General features: G+C 32.9%; 1 protein-coding gene across 4 annotated transcripts in view; it reads left to right on the plus strand.

The window, feature by feature from the left end:
- The first annotated feature begins 1,209 nt into the window (after positions 1-1,209).
- LOC127739228 (transient receptor potential cation channel subfamily A member 1-like) overlaps positions 1,210-21,092 on the plus strand; it is a 55,314-nt gene continuing 35,431 nt past the window's right edge. For 2 of the 4 annotated variants that reach the window (XM_052250850.1, XM_052250867.1), the window contains exons 1-6: positions 1,210-1,283; positions 8,661-8,782; positions 9,125-9,264; positions 13,831-13,860; positions 19,065-19,342; positions 20,335-20,485. In XM_052250850.1, coding sequence (XP_052106810.1) covers positions 8,664-8,782; positions 9,125-9,264; positions 13,831-13,860; positions 19,065-19,342; positions 20,335-20,485 — 718 coding nt within the window. In that variant the 5' untranslated portion in view covers positions 1,210-1,283; positions 8,661-8,663. Of the gene's footprint in view, positions 1,284-8,660; positions 8,783-9,124; positions 9,265-9,785; positions 9,801-13,830; positions 13,861-19,064; positions 19,343-20,334; positions 20,486-21,092 lie in introns of all 4 variants that reach the window. The other 2 variants (XM_052250858.1, XM_052250870.1) reach the window with 2 other exon arrangements.

Raw genomic sequence — 21,092 nt, forward strand, 5'->3', positions numbered from 1 at the left:
TATACGTTCATTATAGTACTTTTTTTTATCAACGTTCATGGACGAAATTATTTCACGTTCACCGTGAAATTGTTATTCCTTCTTTGTATTTAACGTTTTTTCCGTGCAAGTACCACCCTTTACCACCCCTTTTAACCTAAACTAACTAGCAACGAATATTCTTTTAATTTAATTTAATTAAGCTCAACCCACTACACATTAGAAAATCCAAATTCATAAGCCAACAGTACTTGTTTGTTTTTCTCTAATTAATATTTTTTTTTTTTTTTTCAATTTTTTTTTTCAAAAGTTGACTTGTTACTCATGAAAATAAGATTTCGGTGAGGTCATTTTAAGTCCCAGGAAATTGCGAGAATGCAGGTGCGGGATTTTGCACCTTTTACCCAGAACTTGCCCCAAACCCCTGCCGTTTGACTTCCTCCTTCGGCATTGAGTACACATCATATTGGCCTAGCTACGCCCCTGGGCAAGTAAGGAATGTGGCAGGTTTAACATGTTTGAGAGCGCTCAACCCTCCCCTAACCTGGAACAGTGGTGTAACAGTACAACAGAAGAACAAACTATAAAAATCAGTTGAAAAAGGCTTAACTCATCAGATGGATACAAATAGAAATACATTTAACAAAAACATAAAGTACAGATATGAGAGTACCCGCAGTTACTGACAGCTAGTTCAAAGCCAATAACAACTAATGAAAAAAATCATGTATCTAAGACTAAAAATTTCAATCAGTACACATCCAACATCCAATGGATTTAGTGTAAAGACGTCATTAACAGTCAGAGAAAAACATGACCTTGTCCAATGCCAAACTATAAGTATCGACAGATTGTAGTACCGTGAAAGTACATATGTGTTATATTTAACATTTTATATAAACCACTTTAAAGGCTATATTATTCTTTAGCTATCTAAAAATCAATTTCATTGCACAATAACTTTTATATTTGAAAATTCACCGGGGCCAAAATGCGAAACCAAACTCCTAACTGTGTATTGCTACCTTAAGTTTGACCCCTAGATAGGTCAGATAGAGGTGACCGTTGCGTTTGTGCTCAGCATGTTCAGTTTGCAGTCAATGCCCCTTTAAACGAAGAATATATGTTGCCTCGATTATTTATGCGTTTCCGTAATTGTGATTTGCAGTTCAAAATTGTGTTTCGGTTCATTGTCAGATCCTACATAATATGGCGGGAATTTGTTGTTACGGTAACAGTAAACAAAATGGCGTCGTGCACTCTGCTATTTGTCAACAATTTAGATTTTGTCTTGTAATAATACAGTGAGTGAAATAATAATGAAAAAAAATATTCTACGATGATTTTCTCAGAACTGACAATAGAATAATTAGTTATAAGAGATAGGGGTAGGAGGAAAACCAGACAAGTCTTCACTAGTAATTACAAACTGAAAATGTGAAATACAAGCAAACACTTCCAAGCAACTCATCACTCGCACACTGATGCATAAAAAAATTAAAAAGCAGTGAAATTCAAATTAACTGCCAATTTTATAAAACAGTGTATTGCAAACTCCATGATTTCCGGTTAAATAATACCAATGTATACTGCCTTCTTTGCCTTTGGTTTAGACGATTTTCAAATTCCTGTTTTATGAATAAACTACTATGCCTATGGTTGACCTACCTTTGTTTGGCAAAAAAACATCATAGGACAATATGGCATGAAGATATTTCTTTACCACTTCTTTTTTTCAGGAATATGCACCATTAAAATATAGATTTTGGTTAATACAGCGTATCTATCATTTGAGTTTTTGGGAGTTCTCGAAAAAATCGTGGCACTGCCATTTGCCCACAGGTCCCCCGTATTATTAATTAGAAGACATGTTTTATTATTTATTTCATTCTTGTAATTGAAAGGTAAATTTATAAAGGTAAAAACAAAATTCACAATTAATTGATTTGTTGCAAGCTGTTAGGATTCATTTATCGTGTTTATAGATTGGTATTTGATAATAATTACAATAAATTTAAATAACCAGAGCTCCAGATAAGAATTCACAAATTGGGGTTTTTACACACCATTTTTTTATGTAATTGAGTGATAGAGTTTTTTAATTGCATTATCAATTCTAATTCACCCCTCAAGCAAATATCAAATTGGGTTTTTCACCGCCAAGCTCCTTAATGTATTGGGTTTTTTCATCAACACAATATTGAATATTTAGGCATGTTATAATCACATTATATCAACCCCAGATGTGTTTCCATCTTAAATGTGTTTCTTTCTTTGTATATGTGCTTAGCTGTTTTATTTGGTTTATTCACTGACAAGCAATTGTACGTTTAATTTGTGTCCCGTTTTAAACATTCTGTCAGTTTTGTATTTTCTCAAAACTTATGTAAACTGCAGCTGGTGTCACTAGTTGGACATGCAGTAACTAATTGCCTTTCTAGATCCCATATGATCACCCTACAGTTTATAGTTTGGGGTAGGTGTGGCTAAGTGTTTAGATTTTTATGTAATATATGTGAAATTTAGGTGCTGTAAGAAATTTGCCAGATCTACTTTTTAATAAAAATAAAAAGTAGTTCCCAGGCTTAAGATATACCCCAAAACCTTGAGATTTATAGGGTGGTTTAATGATGGAGACCACATTCAACTTAAATTGACAAATAATTCTGCAACATCAAGTAAATAAATGACAATGTTATACTGCACTTGCCAATAAGACAACTATCTTAAGCATCCAGAACAATTAGACCAAAACTAAGAAAGTGTCAAGCTGCATAATTTGACGTAAAAAACGGATATGTGTATTCATTCATCAACTAAAATGAAAAAAAATAATATATCAACTGTTTTTGTTTAATTCAATTTACATAAATCTGGGTTAAGTTGTCCCTTATCAGAACTTTTGGTTTCCGATGCTTTCCAACTACATATCATGTCATAATTGATTTGGCCTTTCACTTTTTCCAACTGATTTCGTTTTTGACGAAACCATGTGTTTATCGTTCTATAGCAATGTTCTCATACCTTCAAACACGCCCGTGCGTTCAATGGACGCTTCCTAAAATCACTAGCTGAGTCTTGTTATCATCATAACTTTCCCTCAGCTTTCAAAAAGAAGCTGAAAACATGCTTCTATTCAATATTTTTATCGGACATTTACTTTTGTTTTAATTCATTGTATGTTATGATAAATCACGAGCAATTCGAAAAAATATGACAGCATGTCACACGCTAATTGGATAAACGCCGAGAAGATCGAAATGTTTTCATAAACACGTGTACCTTTTGAGCAACGGAAAATTCCAACAGGGACCCATTACAGCTACTTGATGCAGGGCTCTATTTTATGAACGAAAGGACATTTCCAATTATAAATATTATAAAAATAGATTTACGCGACGACTGTAATCAGATAAGGGTAAATAACGCAAACGATAGCGAATAAAAGCGTTAAGAACTCATGGTTTTGGCATATAATTGGGTTTTCCTTTGAATTAATTGGGTTATTGAACCCTGCAATGGGCAATTGCATTGGGTTTTTGTCGAGCCTGCGACTTTTGTCGCAGAAAGCTCGACATAGGGATAGTGATCCGGCGGCGGCGGCTACGGCGGCGGCGGCGGCGTTAGCTAACTTTTTAAAAGCTTTATATTTTAGAAGCTAGAAGACCTGGATGCTTCATACTTTGTATATAGATGCCTTATGTTACGAAGTTTCCGTCTGTCATATGTCCAATGTCCTTGACCTCATTTTCATGGTTCAGTGACTACTTGAAAAAAAAGTCAACATTTTTTGTAATGTTAATTTCTTTCTTATTATGAGTAATAGGATAACTATATTTAGTATGTGCGTACCTTGCAAGGTCCTTATGCCCGTCAGACAATTTTCATTTGACCTCGACCTCATTTCATGGATCAGTGAACCAGGTTAAGTTTTCGTGGTCAAGTCCATATATCAGATACTATAAGCAGTAGGTCTACTATATTTGGTATATGGAATGATTGTAAGGTGTACATGTCCAACTGGTAGGTGTCATCTGACCTTGACCTCATTTTCATGGTTCAGTGGTCAAAGTTAAGTTTTTGAGTTTTGGTCTTTTTTTCTATTACTGTATGCAATAGGTCAACTATAAATGGTGTATTGAATGATTGTAAGGTGTACATGTCTAGCTGGCAGGTGTCATCTGACCTTGACCTCATTTTCATGGTTCAGTAGTCAAAGTTAAGTTTTTGAGTTTTGGTCTTTTTTTCTAATACTATATGTCATAGTTCAACTATATTTGGTGTATGGAAATATTTTATGATCTATATGTCAGTCACGCAGGTTTTATTTGACCTTGACCTCATTTTCAAGGTTCATTGCTCAGTGTTAAGTTTTTGTGTTTTGGTCTGTTTTTCTTATACTGTATGCAATAGGACTACTATATTTGGTGTATGGAATGATTGTAAGGTGTACATGTCTAGCTGGCAGGTGTCATCTGACCTTGACCTCATTTTCATGGATCAGTGGTCAAAGTTAAGTTTTTGAGTTTTGGTCTTTTTTTCTAATACTATATGCAATAGTTCAACTATATTTGGTGTATGGAAATATTTTATGATCTATATGTCAGTCAGGCAGGTTTTATTTGACCTTGACCTCATTTTCAAGGTTCATTGCTCAGTGTTAAGATTTTGTGTTTTGGTCTGTTTTTCTTAAACTATAAACAATAGGTCAACTATATTTGTTGTATGGAAGAATTGTTAGCTGTACATGCCTGCCTAGCATGGTTCATCTGACCTTGACCTCATTTTCATGGTTCATTGGTCAATGTTTAGTTTACTTGGTTAATGTTAAGTTTATGTGACAGTTGTAATAAAGCTTTATATTTAGGACTATCAACATAATATAAATGATTAGTAAAGAAGGCGAGACATTTCAGCGTGTGCACTCTTGTTAATTATTTGTATTGCGTGATCACGCAAATACGCAGCTTATCTGGAGCTCTGAATAACTGTTGATGGATTTATATGTATACAATGCCAATAAGAAGTTTTTGTTCTGTGGTTGATCTCAATGATTGTTGTAATATCTATATATCTTTGATGGTTTAATTATGAAAGTATCAAATTTGTGAAGTAGATTTAGTAAGCTAAAACTATGAATTACTTTATAGAAAAAAAATAATACAAATTGAACCACAAGGCAAATTTATTTCAACAGCTTGGCTTCATTTTGACAATTTTTGTCGAGCCTGCGACTTTTGTCGCAGAAAGCTCGACATAGGGATAGCGATCCGGCGGCGGCGGCGGCGTTAGCTAACTTCTTAAAAGCTTTATATTTTAGAAGATGGAAGACCTGGATGCTTCATACTTTGTATATGGATGCCTCATGTTACGAAGTTTCCGTCAGTCACATGTCCAATGTCCTTGACCTCATTTTCATGGTTCAGTGACTACTTGAAAAAAAAGTTCAGATTTTTTGTAATGTTAAATTCTCTCTTATTATAAGTAATAGGATAACTATATTTGGTATGTGCGTACCTTGCAAGGTCCTCATGCCCGTCAGACAGTTTTCACTTGACCTCGACCTCATTTCATGGATCAGTGAACAAGGTTAAGTTTTCGTGGTCAAGTCCATATCTCAGATACTATAAGCAATAGGTCTAGTATATTCAGTGTATGGAAGGACTGTAAGGTGTACATGTCCAACTGGCAGGTGTCATCTGACCTTGACCTCATTTTCATGGTTCAGTGGTTATAGTTTAGTTTTTGTGTTTTGGTCTGTTTTTCTTATACTGTATGCAATAGGTCTACTATATTTGGTGTATGGCATGATTGTAAGGTGTACATGTCTAGCTGGCAGGTGTCATCTGACCTTGACCTCATTTTCATGGTTCAGTGGTCAAAGTTAAGTTTTTGAGTTTTGGTCTTTCTTTCTAATACTGCATGCAATAGGTCAGCTATATTTGGTGTATGGAATGATTGTAAGGTGTACATGTCTAGCTGGCAGGTGTCATCTTACCTTGACCTCATTTTCATGGTTCAGTGGTCAAAGTTAAGTTTTTGAGTTTTGGTCTTTTTTTCTAATACTATATGCAATAGTTCAACTATATTTGGTGTATGGAAATATTTTATGATCTATATGTCAGTTACGCAGGTTTTATTTGACCTTGACCTCATTTTCAAGGTTCATTGCTCAGTGTTAAGTTTTTGTGTTTTCGTCTGTTTTTCTTAAACTATAAGCAATAGGTCAACTATATTTGTTGTATGGAAGAATTGTTAGCTGTACATGCCTGCCTAGCATGGTTCATCTGACCTTGACCTCATTTTCATGGTTCATTGGTCAATGTTTAGTTTACTTGGTTAATGTTAAGTTTATGTGACAGTTGTAATAAAGCTTTATATTTAGGACTATCAACATAATATCAATGATTAGTAAAGAAGGCGAGACATTTCAGCGTGTGCACTCTTGTCTTTTCTAATTAGAATTTGTTTTTTTGTAGATTTTTTATTTAGACCCCCTTTGTACCTTGAAAAATATCTATTCCTTATTTACTTTTAAAGTGATGAGATTGAAATAGCCTTCCTAGAAATCTTACTTATTTGGACTAGGATGGTGTAGTTCTCACTAGGATATATTGAATGAATGAGAACATTTAATTAATGTCATTCTTCATAATGTGATGCTAGCAAATAAAACTGTATGTTTAATGACTGACTGATCAGACAAATAAAACTGTATGTTTAATACACTGACTGATCAGACAAATAAAACTGTATGTTTAATGCACTGACTGATCAGACAAATAAAACTATGTTTAATACACTGACTGATCAGACAAATAAAACTGTATGTTTAATGCACTGACTGATCAGACAAATAAAACTGTATGTTTAATACACTGACTGATCAGACAAATAAAACTGTATGTTTAATGCACTGACTGATCAGACAAATAAAACTGTATGTTTAATACACTGACTGATCAGACAAATAAAGCTGTATGTTTAATGCACTGACTGATCAGACAAATAAAACTGTATGTTTAATACACTGACTGATCAGACAAATAAAACTGTATGTTTAATGCACTGACTGATCAGACAAATAAAACTGTATGTTTAATACACTGACTGATCAGACAAATAAAGCTGTATGTTTAATGCACTGACTGATCAGACAAATAAAACTGTATGTTTAATACACTGACTGATCAGACAAATGAAAATGAAAATTCAGTACTTTGCTGTATTGGTAATTTTTGTAGTTACTGGTCTAGTTTCGTACATACCTGATCAAACATAATAATAACATGTAACTGCCACACATTCATTCACGAGTTGGATCCAGAGTTCAAGGGAAGGGAGACATAATGTTTGTTTTTCAAATAAATAGTTTTGGGTGTTTTTTACAATTTTATGTAAAAAAAAAAGGATATTTTTTGTAATCAAGGGTTTAAAGCATATCCCCACTGAATCTGCAAATGATTCTTATGGAAAAAATAAGAAATATACTTCAGTGTTCAAGGATATAAATAAGTACAATGTTAAGAACAAGAAACCATTCAAGTAAATATGAAAAGATGTTAACACTTACCATGCTGAATTGTTTTCAGAAAATGTCTAATTTTCGTTTATTTGCAAAAATATGCAAATTATATGCAAATGAGATTTACCCTGCTGCTGAAGCATATTGATTCCTTCAAATCTAAGGTAGGGGATCACGGGGCAGGGTGGTTGGGGTGAGGAGGCAGGGGTGGGTGGGCGGGAATTTGCCCCAAAGTTGGTCATCAGGTGCAAAAGGTGTCAATTTTGACGATTTTTGATCCTTTTTCTTGACCCCAAAGACCAAGGGATGCTGATATAGGTATCCAGCTGTAGTCTGCATGTGCTGTGGACCCCAGTTAGCACATTAACCCCAGCAGTTCTTAGGTTGGAGTGAAACTGATCTGGGAACACCAATCTAAAAAAGGTCATTTGTAGCAAAAATACAGAATTTCACAATTTTTTCCGATTTTTGACTTCAACTGGACCTGAAACCAGAAGTAGTCGTTTCCTATGCACATTTCAATAATAATTATGATCATTAGATATATGCCTGTGGGTTTACACTATTTTTGAAAGTTTTAAGCCTCTGAACTTCCTGTGTAAGACACCGAAGGGACTTAGCCCACCCCTCCAGAAAAACCAGTTTTATCCGATTTCATTTTTCCAAGTTCGTATTTGAGCTCAAAATGCAACTTAAACATGAGAAACATGACAATAGATAGCCTCAGGGTGAGGGAACATGCATCAATTTCGAAATAAGTATCATAAAGGTGACCTCTAAAAGTATGGAGAGCCATTGGAGCCAAATAACGTTGGTTTGGGTAATCCCGTCATATGACGAGCACAGCATGGTAAGGGTTAATGTGTGCAATTGAAAATTAAATAAATTTATTTGAACAAAGTACTTTTTTCTTTCACTTGATTGAGGATTAATATAAATGTTCCCATCACAAATAAATTAAACTTATTTTACTTTTTTTTTACATTTGTAAATCTATATAATTTTTAATCTATAAGAATGATATAAACTACATGTACAGTAGCAAAAACATTTCCGTAAATTTTATTCCACTGAACAGTTTTTTCCAATGTGTGTATGATTCAAAAGACAATTGTTTTAATATCTTTAGTAATCATACATTTATATTTTATTCAAGAAAATGGATGGGAAGAAAAGAGGGAAACGAGCAAAAGGTAGTGTAGCACCTGATGAAAATGGATTTGCTAACAGTTCCTTTGAGCTTCATTTGGATTCAGATCATAATGTGAAAAACAACAGGTATAGATTGATTTAAACTACAATCTTGTGTTTTTTACATTTTTTTGGCAGAATGGATACTATACAGAAAAACAGTTAATTTTGTTATATTTGTGATTTAGAAATCATACAAAGACTTGTCATTTGGATAACAGTTTATTATCAGACAGTAAATTAACTCTAGACTGTTTACTTAATTCATTGCAGGATTTTGTTAAACAAAAATAATACATTTCGTAATTAAGATCTGTAGCTAGTTTTCAGTATTGCGTTAACCTATTTATTTTTTTCCCATGGAAAAAAAAAACATTCTGTGGAAAGAATCTCGTACAACACTTGATATTATTATTATATACATTTTAGTAAAATGCTAAACACATTTAGAAGTAAGGTAGACGAAACTAATAAAAAAAAGAATGCACTGGCTGCAATTGTAGAAGCAAAGAAAGGAGCACACAAATGGAGACAATATTGTGCTACAAAAAGAGCTATCACAAAGACAAGTAAGTTTGCTGTAGTTAAACTTTGTGTGTAATGTTTTTAGGAATAATATCAATGTCAAATGAAACAAATGATTTAAAGACCGGTAACTGACTTAGCCATACCCATATATACATGTAAAAATAATTGTCACTATTTATGACTCTAGTCAGATCGAGATGTCCATTGCACTGGTATTGATTAAAAAATGTCAAATAACCATGTGCCACTGAACAAATATTTGTTTTTTTATTACCATTCAAATGATGAGAAAATCTAAGAAAAACAGATTTATTTACCATAAACATTTTCCTGTAAGATAAAGAAGTAGACAGTTATACTATAGTTTGATCTCATCTAAAATGCTGAAAAATTTCAATGGTCACTGGTTACTAAATTGCAGAAATCTAGAAAATGGCTAGATTGCTGTAGTTTTGTCACTGATCTTTCCAAAATCGATTAAAGTTATTCCAGAGAATGAACACTAAAATTGTTATAGACTTACAATATTATGAATATATTAACTTTTATGATATTTTGTTAGAAGCACAATCAAAAGGTAAATTAGGTGTAGTGCATGCTTTATTTAAAATTCTAAGGATACAGACAGCACACCACTGGGTTGTTTGGCTGTTACTGTTCATCAGCAAAATTGCTTGAAATTTTTAATTGTTGAAGATATGCATGTTTATATATACATGTATTTACTAATTTTTGAATGTAGATTAATTTAGGCAGTATATAAAACAGCATGTTGTGTATGGCTTAACCATTGACAAATGAAATACTGAGGATTCGTTATTATTTGTTGGATACCAATTTTTATGGATTTTGTGGGTATAGGCGAACTGCAAATTTAAATGTTCAATGAACTACTAATTTTCTATCGGAATGTATGCAGTCTTTGCATTCACTTATATCCTTGAAATCGAATACTTGTATCAACAAAAAACACAAGTTTTCCTCAAATCCATGAAAATTAGTACCCACAAAAATTAATGAATCTGCAGTGGCTAACATGTTTGGCTTTGTATTTAAAGCAACAGTTTTTAAATTCTTATTTTTAAATGTTCTGTCTATAATAATAACATTCATGGCAATCCTTGACATTTAATACAATGCTCCAATCTTATATCTTAGGGAATATCATAAAAAATTCAGAATGTACTTATTCGAACAGATTATTAATTGATGATTTGATCTGTAAAATTCTTTCATTATCTATAACTACCGCTATTTTGATTTGATATTATAAACCATAAATTTACATTGGTAAACACCCTACATCTTATTTGATAACTTATTGAAGGTTATTTTTGGGAGAAAAGTTCTTTCATAGGGTCAGTAGAAATAGAGCATTAAATTTCTATTTTTTTTTTCATGACCCCCTCCCCCCTGAAAATTTGAGTCAACAATTGATGAACAGTAACAGATAAAAGCTTGCTTTAAATGTTGGCAAAATTTGGAATGATTTAAATTGTAAAATAATAAACTATTTTATTTTACCTGAATGTATTACATGTGTTTGTAATGATTTTGGAAATCTAGAAAAAAGGATTATATTTTCCATTCCTTTTGTGCCTTCATTTGAAGTTTGCATAACTGTAGTATTTATAGTACATTGGTAAACTTAGGTTACTATTTATGATGAGAAACACTATGTTATAGATACACTTGCTCCTTATGCCTATAAGAAGGAATACACATATATTTTCAACACACAGTTGCACCTCAAAACAACACAATACACAGGGAAAGTATTTATAATTGTCACTTCTCACACCACACATTATTATTTTTTTGGTTTTTCTTTGTCATTTAAAACTTAGTAGATAGATAAACACTTAAAAACCAAGATGATCAGCAAGACAAGATCTACAAATGATTATAATGGCCAAAATTGTTGCATATTATTTTGACTAAATGGCCTACATTTTTGAGCTATTGTAACAGTTTTTCTAAAGAAATAACCCTCAGAATTACTCTTAGTGGTAAAATATAAGTCATCCCTTCGAAAGTTTTACAGACCCCATCATGATTTAGTCGACTGTTATGGAACATCTATGTTATAGATATTTCCAATTGTCTAGCCACACTCATTTTCTCCTTTCCCTGATTGTGACAATACTGGATGATACTTTTTACCCAATTTATACATTCCATGAGCAGTATGACAGGTGCCACATGTGGAGCAGGATCTTCATACCCTTCCAGAGCACCTGCTATCAACCCCTGTATTTGTTGTGGTTTGTGTTGCTCAATCTTGAGCATCTATGTAGTAGTTTGTAAACTGTTGTTTGTCTTGGTGTTCCTTTGGGTTTTTTTTTGCAATGTATTGTTGTTTTTTATTTGACTTATGATTTTTGGTTGTCCCTTTGGTGTCTAATGACTTTTTTTTAAACAGATGAAATGAAACCAGAAATACACATATAGATATTTATTTAGACTAAAAATATATCTGTATTTTCTGTTGAACTACAGATTTAAAAGATATGTTCAGTAGGGCTGGATGATTTGTTTTATGTATAAAGGATTCTAATATCAACAATGCTATTTCAGCAATTAGAAAAAAGTATATGTAAATCAGGATTTGCACCAAATGTTATTTTAATTATGGTCTATACCACAGTAGTAAACACATATTTTATTTGGCTTTAACTGTGCTAAATAGGTTCAAATTAAACTTCAGAAATTTTCCTTTTTTAATGATTAAGATGCTGGAATTCCCTATGCCCCATCAGGTGAATTGGAGGAAATTCTGAGGTATTTAGTCCCAAATGTAAATTTGTGTATTGGCTAAAATCTCATTGACATTTTGGAAAAACAAGATAGACCACTGGATGTACATTTTTCTAAAAAACACCAATATTCTAATCAATAAATCATCAACTTTATTGAAAGTCTTTCAATTTTTTTTTTATAATTATTTGTTAAACTTCTCTCAAACTTGAAAAGTCAATTGCTACTTAGCTAAGATGCATTTTGTGCATAAGTGAATATCTTTTCGTTTTAGAAAGTGAATTAAAAGGTGAGAGGTCTAGATCTGCATCTCCCCAAAACCAGTTATTACATCTTTCAGCCTAATATTTAGTATTCTGATGTAAATGCATATATGATAGCTTCTATCTTTCTTAGGTTTTCTGTTTTGAATTAGAGTCCTGCAATGCATTAAGCATATAGTTTCTCTTTGTCCACCTATTTCTGTGCCCTGTCTGTTTGGTTAACTTAGTACTTTATGAAATTTTGCACACTAGTGAGGTATCGTACAAAGATATGCACATCATATTTTAATGAAAATGTACAAATTGATTTGAGATAAAAACTAAGTGTTTACATAAATATCTTAAATCTAGAGAAATGTATGAGAGCAAATTCTTCTACAAATTTTTTTGTACTGAGAGTAAATTTTGCAAAATTATTGAGCATTATTATCAAGTTCATCTGGATATCATTTTTTTTCATTTAATCATAGAATAGTATTATTAGGTTAAATACTTTTTTTTACCAAAATACCCACATTAGAGAATTACTTAGATTTAGTGAGGGTAAACAATTCTAGTCTGGCTTGGACTCGAAAGATGAGCACTTCACTCATTCTTGAAAAATTGGAAATTATATTTAACTAAATCACAAAAGTTCAAAATTTTGGGAATTAATTTTGGTGAGCACAAATCTCCTCTTACAGTTTATCTTGGAAAGAATTGAAATTTCACATGGTTTTAAAAATATGATATTTATTTGTAATTATCACTTTTAAAGATATTAAGAAATCAGTTTCGGATAAATAGCCACTTTTAGTGGAATGCTCAAATACTTTAGTCTTTCCCCTAAACAGGCATTCCCAAGTGGGAACTTACTGGCATGATAATTTTCTAGTTTTTCTATCATGAGCTGATCTTTATTATACTTTTTCTTAATCTGTTACTATTGACCTGTAACTTTTATGACATGTTTTGTTCGTTATTCTGTTACACAGACCTGCCAACTTTCTCTATTTTTGGCCCTATTATATATAATTAGAAGTGTTGAAGTTGTTCTTGAAATCCTCTATTATTTATATAAACTTATATCTCAAAACAGGAATGCAAAGCAGTTCAAATTGCATTTAAGCACATACATACTCAATGAAAACTATAGGATATCAGATTAAAAACACTAATGGCATGTACATTGTAAAAGACATGCTTAAGGTCATTTTGTGCTGAAAATTTCCTATGGAGATTTTGAGAAGTTGACAGGTATGCATACAGTTTTGTTTTTACAGGATCATTTTAGTACAAATTGAAATTTCAATATCTACTGGTAGAAATCTGAATTTTTATTTATACTTAGTGAAATCCAGTACAAATCAGACTTTTAATATCAACAGTGTAGTATAAATTGGGTTACCCAGATTTGTACTAGGAGGATTCTGGTTTCTACTCCACTACTGAATTCTAACTCATACACTTAACATATACATGTAGTCATGTACTGCATTTGACAAATTGATATAAGACAAGTAATTATTGTTTTTATTTGAACATTACATTAGTTGGTCTATTATGATCTTAAATCTTACAATAAAAAAACATTGTTTTGTTAAATAGAACAGGTATTGTTGAAGAAAATTGAGAAAAGTAAGTTTGAGGCATGAAGATGATATGATTTTTTAACATCTAAGGAAATTGATATTCCTGCTTTTGCTTATGTTTTAAACTAACAGACTGATCAACTTGGCCAGTTTGTAAAAATATTGTGCACCTAACTAATTCATTTTTGTCTTGCCTGTAAAAGAAGTTATGTCTTAATTCACAGGGGAACATCATGGGTGTTGCTTTACTTAATGAAGTTATGAATTAGTTAAGTTTGACAGGATCCACAAATTATTAGCCAAAGATTATTTTTTTTGCATTTATATTAATAACATTACACCTCTTTTCAATAAAGATAATTTAGCTCCTTTCCCCTGGTACATAATAGTCCATTAGGTTTGAATCTTTTTTTTTATAAAAATTATCATGCAAAGTCAATGATTAGGTTTGTTTTAGAAAAATTAACCATGCATACTTGCAACTTTCTAATGTCATATTGCTTTCCATGTCCTTCCTGCGTCATTGACTTATTCTTATGGATTTACCATTGTATATTCTTTCAACTGTTTGTACTTATTCATCTCTGTTTAATTGTCAGCAGTGCCACAGGTTGGGGGGAACATAGAATAGTGGGTGTCAGTCTGGTCTTGTAAGGGCTCTCACATGAACAATTCTTGACAGATATTTATGAAATTTAAATCAAAGGTTTATATCTGCAATGTCTCAGACAAATACAAAAATCAGTGCTTATTTACTACTCATAAAAGAGTTGTGCCCCTTAAAAATAATTATATGGAAAATTGCATTGTAAGCACTCTCAAGCCTACATTTCTTTGAAGGATTGTTATGAAATTTACATGTATATTGATGGTTTTTATCAGCTATATCTGGAAAAGTTAAAAAAATCAGCTATGATCAATTATTTTTTATCAGTTATGTCCCTTAGAAATTAGAGTTTTATACAATTGCTGGTACAAGTTCAAAAATCAGTGCCGATCAACTATTATAAGAGTAGTTATGCCCCTTGGATATGTTAATTAAGTCTCCCAAACGAAGTTTGGGAAGACTTATTGGTTTTGCTCAGTTCTTATTATTATTATTCTTCTTCTTCTTCTTCTTTTTCTTCTTCTTCTTTTTCTTCTTCTTCTTCTTCTTCTTCCGCCGCTTTTAAATTTGAACTTGTCCGCACCCGTTCTCCAAAACCGCTTGTCAGATTAACTTAGGGTTTCACAATATGCTAGACTAACATGTCTAGTGGTGCAATCAGGGTTTTGTTTGTGCATTGGGGTTTATAAAGGGGTACTTTGAGGGGCAAAAAGAAAGGAGGGTTTTACTATAGAACCCTATGGGATTTTATTTTTTTAAATTTTCAAATGATTATAAATTGAAAACCGTTTGTGATAGACACAATCTTTTAAATTGAAAATGTTCTAAATGATAAAGCACATTAAATGAAATACAGGGTTAGTCCCCAGGGGTCACCCCCACCCCCTGCCATTTAAGAAAGTTCTAATATCTTTTAAATGGTTGAGATCCCCACAACTAAACCATATATATTCTGGTTTGTCATGCTAAGATGGTTTGAATGATATACAGGGTAAGTCCCCAGGGGTCATCCCGACCCCCTGCCATTTGAGAAAGTTCTAATATCTTGTAAATGGTGGAGATCCCCACCCCTAAACCATATATATTCTGGTTTGTCATGATAAAGCACATCAAATGAAATACAGGGTTAGTCCCCAGGGGTCACCCCCACCCCCTGCCATTTAAGAACATTCTAATATCTTGTAAGTGGTCAAGATCCCCACCCCTAAACCATATATATTCTGGTTTGTCATGCTATGATGGTTTGAATGATATACAGGGTTAGTCCCCAGGGGTCATCCCGACCCCCTGCCATTTGAGAAAGTTCTAATATCTTGTAAGTGGTCAAGATCCCCACCCCTAAACCATATATATTCTGGTTTGTCATGCTATGATGGTTTGAATGATATACAGGGTTAGTCCCCAGGGGTCATCCCGACCCCCTGCCATTTGAGAAAGTTCTAATATCTTGTAAATGGTCGAGATCCCCACCCCATAACCATATATATTCTGGTTTGTCATGCTATGATGGTTTGAATGATATACAGGGTTAGTCCCCAGGGGTCATCCCGACCCCCTGCCATTTGAGAAAGTTCTAATATCTTGTAAATGGTCGAGATCCCCACCCCTAAACCATATATTCTGGTTTGTCATGATAAAGCACATCAAATGAAATACAGGGTTAGTCCCCAGGGGTCACCCCCACCCCCTGCCATTTAAGAAAGTTCTAATATCTTGTAAGTGGTCAAGATCCCCACCCCTAAACCATATATATTCTGGTTTGTCATGCTATGATGGTTTGAATGATATACAGGGTTAGTCCCCAGGGGTCATCCCGACCCCCTGCCATTTGAGAAAGTTCTAATATCTTGTAAATGGTCGAGATCCCCACCCCTAAACCATATATATTCTGGTTTGTCATGATAAAGCACATCAAATGAAATACAGGGTTAGTCCCCAGGGGTCATCCCGACCCCCTGCCATTTGAGAAAGTTCTAATATCTTGTAAATGGTGGAGATCCCCACCCCTAAACCATATATATTCATGTTCATCATATGTCTCGAACATTTGAATGACGTATACGGTCAGTCCCCAGGGGTTCCCCCCACCTCCAATGTTCTAATATCTTGTAAATGGTCGAGATCCCCACCCCTTAACCATATATATTCCTGTTCGTCGTGTCTCGAACTTTTGAATGATGTATAGGGTCAGTCCCCAGGGGTTCCCCCCACCCCCAATGTTCTAGTATCTTGTACCGGTAAATGGTCGAGATCCCCACCCCTAAACCATATATATTCTGGTTTGTCATGCCAAGATGATTTGAATGATATACAGGGTTAGTCCTCAGGCATCACTAATGCATATACTTTACTGGACCAAACCAATTTTCACTGGACTTTGTCCAATGTCAGGCGACACTGGAAATTTCGAATTATGGGAGCTTCGTTTGGGAGACTTCGTAACAGCATCCTGTTACAATCATTTCTTGTTAATATATAGAAAATTATATTGTAAGTGTTCTCAATTGTACAATTACGATTTCTTTCTAGATATATTTGACATTTATATCAAGGTTTATATCAGCAATGTCTTGGCCACCTTTCGAAAATCACTGTCAATCAACTATTTTTAAAAGAGTTATGCCCCTTAGAAATATTTGTTATATAAAAAGTTGCATTGTAAGCACTCTCACACCTACATTTCTTGAAGGATTGTTATGAAATTTATATCAAAGGTTTCTATCGGCAATGTCATGGTTGAGTTTGAAAATCTGCTGATCTAGGAGTTTGAAATGTAATTCATATTGTAAATTGCATTGTAAACACTCCCACGCCTTCATTTATTGTCAAATTTTTATGAAGTTTATATCAAAGGCTTTAATTTGAGCAAGGTCTTGGATTAGTGCTGACCAACTGTTTTTACAGGTGTTATGCCCTTAGAAATAGAAATATATGGAAATAACATTGTTAGCGATCTCATGCCTACATTTCTCTAAGATATTTATAAAGAGTTTTTAAGAACCCCCAAATTCGTTTTTTGAAAGTTATTGCCATTGGACAGATAAAATATGTGCAACACAGCGGACATTGGAACTCTGTTCTTTTATTAAACTTTGTATTTAAGTCCATTTCTCAGGGTGAATGTAAAGTTCCGTCTTTTTATCCACATCTGTGTCACTATGACCTACATGCTGATAAGGTTTTTAATTAAGTCAAACACGAAAAGAAATATAAAAAATTGTTTCACAAGTACAATTTTCTGCCATGTTTCAATACTTTTTACCAATATTTGGGCCACTATGACCTTTCTTTCACAATAGTTCAAAGTCCATTACTCAGAAGCTTATGATTGATTTACACGTATCAATGATATGTTACCACTCTAAATTTTTTAACACTTCGTTGTACTATGAGGGGTGGACAGCTTTTGAGGGAGGTGGGAGGTGGAAAGGGGGGGGGGGGGGCAGGAGGGGAGAGAGAAAAAAAGTTTCTAAAAGTGGGAGGTGGGAGAAGGGTACCCCCTGTCCACCCCCTCTACTATGCTATTCTACAATGTATGGTCACTAAAACTTGCATCTTATTCTGTTTTGATTTCTGTTAATTTTTTCATCTTCAAAAATGTATATACATTTCTGAGAAAAAACGTTGTTGAGGAACATTTAAGTCACTTTGACCTATGCTATGATTGATTTACTTGTTTTGTTTCTTCTTCCTTTTGTCAGAAACCTATTTATTTCACTACTAGTGTGCTACAATCCTTAAATATGGTAATTTTCTAATTTGTTTTTTTCACCACTACAGTTGTCTTGTATAGAACAATTAGATCACTATGACCTACATTACACAATTAAATAAAGGATTTGCTGTAATTTTTATGTTTTTTTTTCAGATATCAATATATTGCAGTATTAACACCTAAGGGATATGTGTATTAATTGCAGTATCCCATATCTGTCATGACAAACACAGTTAATACCTAGAGCAATTATACTGTATTGACCAATACATGTACATCCCTATATAATAATTTCAAATACAGGCCTTGTTCAGAAAAAATGGATAGAGGAAGGACAAGATTACAATTTTGCATAGCTCTGAACAACAAATTAAGGATCACTGTGACAATTTCATCCCCATCTTACAATTTTATAAACATAAACAGCAATTAAGATATTAAGTTGCTTCATTGTTTTTAAGTTGTAATGTACAAATTTTCCCAAAACAAAAAACGATATAAAAAGAATAATACGTCCTTTTCTAGAGAGATACATATAAACTTAATTTCTTTAAACAGTATCTTGTTATGTTTAAAAAGATTGATTTTCAGATTGCTTTTTTTTTTATTCTTTGAAATATACTTTTAACTTCAACAGTTAGATGAAAGTGATTTCTTAATTGGTATTATACTTTTTATTTACTGTAATTTATTTTGCAAATTTCTTTATACAGCATATTTCTTTTCTAATTATTTTAATTAATGTTGTACAAATGCAATTACTAAATATCATGTCTTTAAAAGATAGAAATTTTAATTTATTTCTTATTGCACTCAAAAATTTAATGAAGATAAATTGCAAATGATACCCGGTAGTTGGTTTCAAAGTAATTTGGTGTTGCTATTAAATACTGGATGGTATTTAGTGAAAAGTTTATTTTCTATAAAGGTGTAAGTACAGAGGATGATGGGAATCAACCAGGAAATAAAGGTCAAGGATTAGATGCAATTGACCCCCAAGTCCTTCATTCTTTGAATGCTGGATTTAAGAAGAAAAACAGCACCATGATTGCATCACAGACAAAGGCACTGTTTGATCATTTTAAAGAACTTGGACGGTCCAAAAATGCAGATGCTGTAGTAGACCTAGAATTTATATCAAGTTTGCTAAGGAATGGTGCCAATATAAATTGCTCAGACAGGCATGGGCAGACATTATTACATGAGGTTTGATATATTTTTGACATTTTATATGATAATGGGCATGAACTGAGTCATCAAGAGTAACTAGGCTCTACCAGTATATTCATGGAAGTGTAAAGAGATAGTTTGTAAGAAATCATAATAAATTCTGTATATGAAATATTTTAAAAGCCTCCATATCTGTTTTTTTTTTATTGTTCTTCTGAACTCAGCTGAACATCATAACACTTTTATTTACATTTTTGTTTATTGTGAGAATAAAAGGAAATAATTAACCATGGAAAGTTAAAGTCCTACCCTGCTTTTTGTCTAGCTGCAACAAGAAACATGGCACATATAAATACCAGTCATGTCTTTTATGCACTCACACACACAAATCTTGCCAGATTTACTATAAAATTTAAATATAAAATGTTTATTTCAACATTGTCTTGAACAAATTTTACCGATAAAATTTTTAAAAGGAGTTGTGTCTCATGGAAATGCAAATTCTATGGAAAATGAAATTGTGCGTCCAATCAAGCCTATTTTTCTTATTTATGAAATTTATATATGTGGTTTTTATCATAAATGACTCTAACAAGATATAAAAAACAGTGCAAATCAACTATTTTTAAAGAAGTAGTGCCCATTGGAAACAAAAATTATTTTGAAAATTGCATTGAAAGCCTTCATTTCTTTTTGGGTTTTTATGAGATTTATATCAGCTATTTTTCCATAATAAGGGCTAGTCAACTATTTTTACAGGAGTTATTCCCTTTGGAAGTAGACATTTTATGGAAAATTGCAATTGTAAACAAACCCACTCCTACATTTCTTGTTGAATATTTATGAAACAGTTTGAAAATAACAAAAACAAATTTTAATATTCCCCAGTATCCCCACTCTTTAAGGTTGGATCATTCACCTTGTCCATCCATTTATCCAACAAATATTTAAGTTAGTTGATAATATTTTGTCTAATATACGGTATATTATTCCCAATCATGAATTTGATATTGCTTTGTATTTCATAGGTTGCTCGAATGTGGCATGTAGATATAGCCAAATTTTTACTTGATGAAGGTGCCGATATAAACCATCCTGATCACCTTGGTAGGACACCATTACATGTAGCAGCAGCTGTTGACTATCCTGAAATGTGTGAAGTTTTGATGGAAAGGGGAGGTAAATCTTGTATATGTATCAGCTTTCTACATGCCAATTTTCAACATGCGTTTAAAATCATATAAGAAAGAAGAGGTCTCCCGAATAGAGGTACCACTAAAAATAACCCCTGGTTTTCTGGAAATCTTAAATTAGTATACTATGGAGTGCATTAATCCTCAATGTTGAATGCAAACTCATAGACAAGTAAATTTTGGCTCAAAATGGTCTTAATATATTTCTCTTTCACCAAAAGTTTCATTTCTGCCAATTTGTTGGTTAGTTTAAGTAAACAATGACATCAAATGCACTATTTTTTGTCCGTGTAGGCCTACTTTCACATATGTTCTAAATTGGAGGGAGTAATTGGTGGTCTGACTCCTATTGTTAGTGTTAATCTTATGTCCTACAAACATTGACCATTGCAGCAGATTTTTTCCTGCAAAAAATTATAATTACTTCTAGAATACTTTATGTATCAAAGACAGGGGCTGCTCTGGCTCCAAAAACTTGGAGCCAACTTTAAAGCCAGTCTCAGTCCTCTACCTAGATTGAATCAGCAATTGACTTATATTTCTGATGTACCCTACATGATTAAACTATAAGTGGTGATTTGCTATGTAATGTA

This window comes from Mytilus californianus, unplaced genomic scaffold (genome assembly GCF_021869535.1).
Source record: "Mytilus californianus isolate M0D057914Y unplaced genomic scaffold, xbMytCali1.0.p SCAF_1, whole genome shotgun sequence".
Classification (NCBI taxonomy): Eukaryota; Metazoa; Mollusca; class Bivalvia; order Mytilida; family Mytilidae; genus Mytilus; species Mytilus californianus.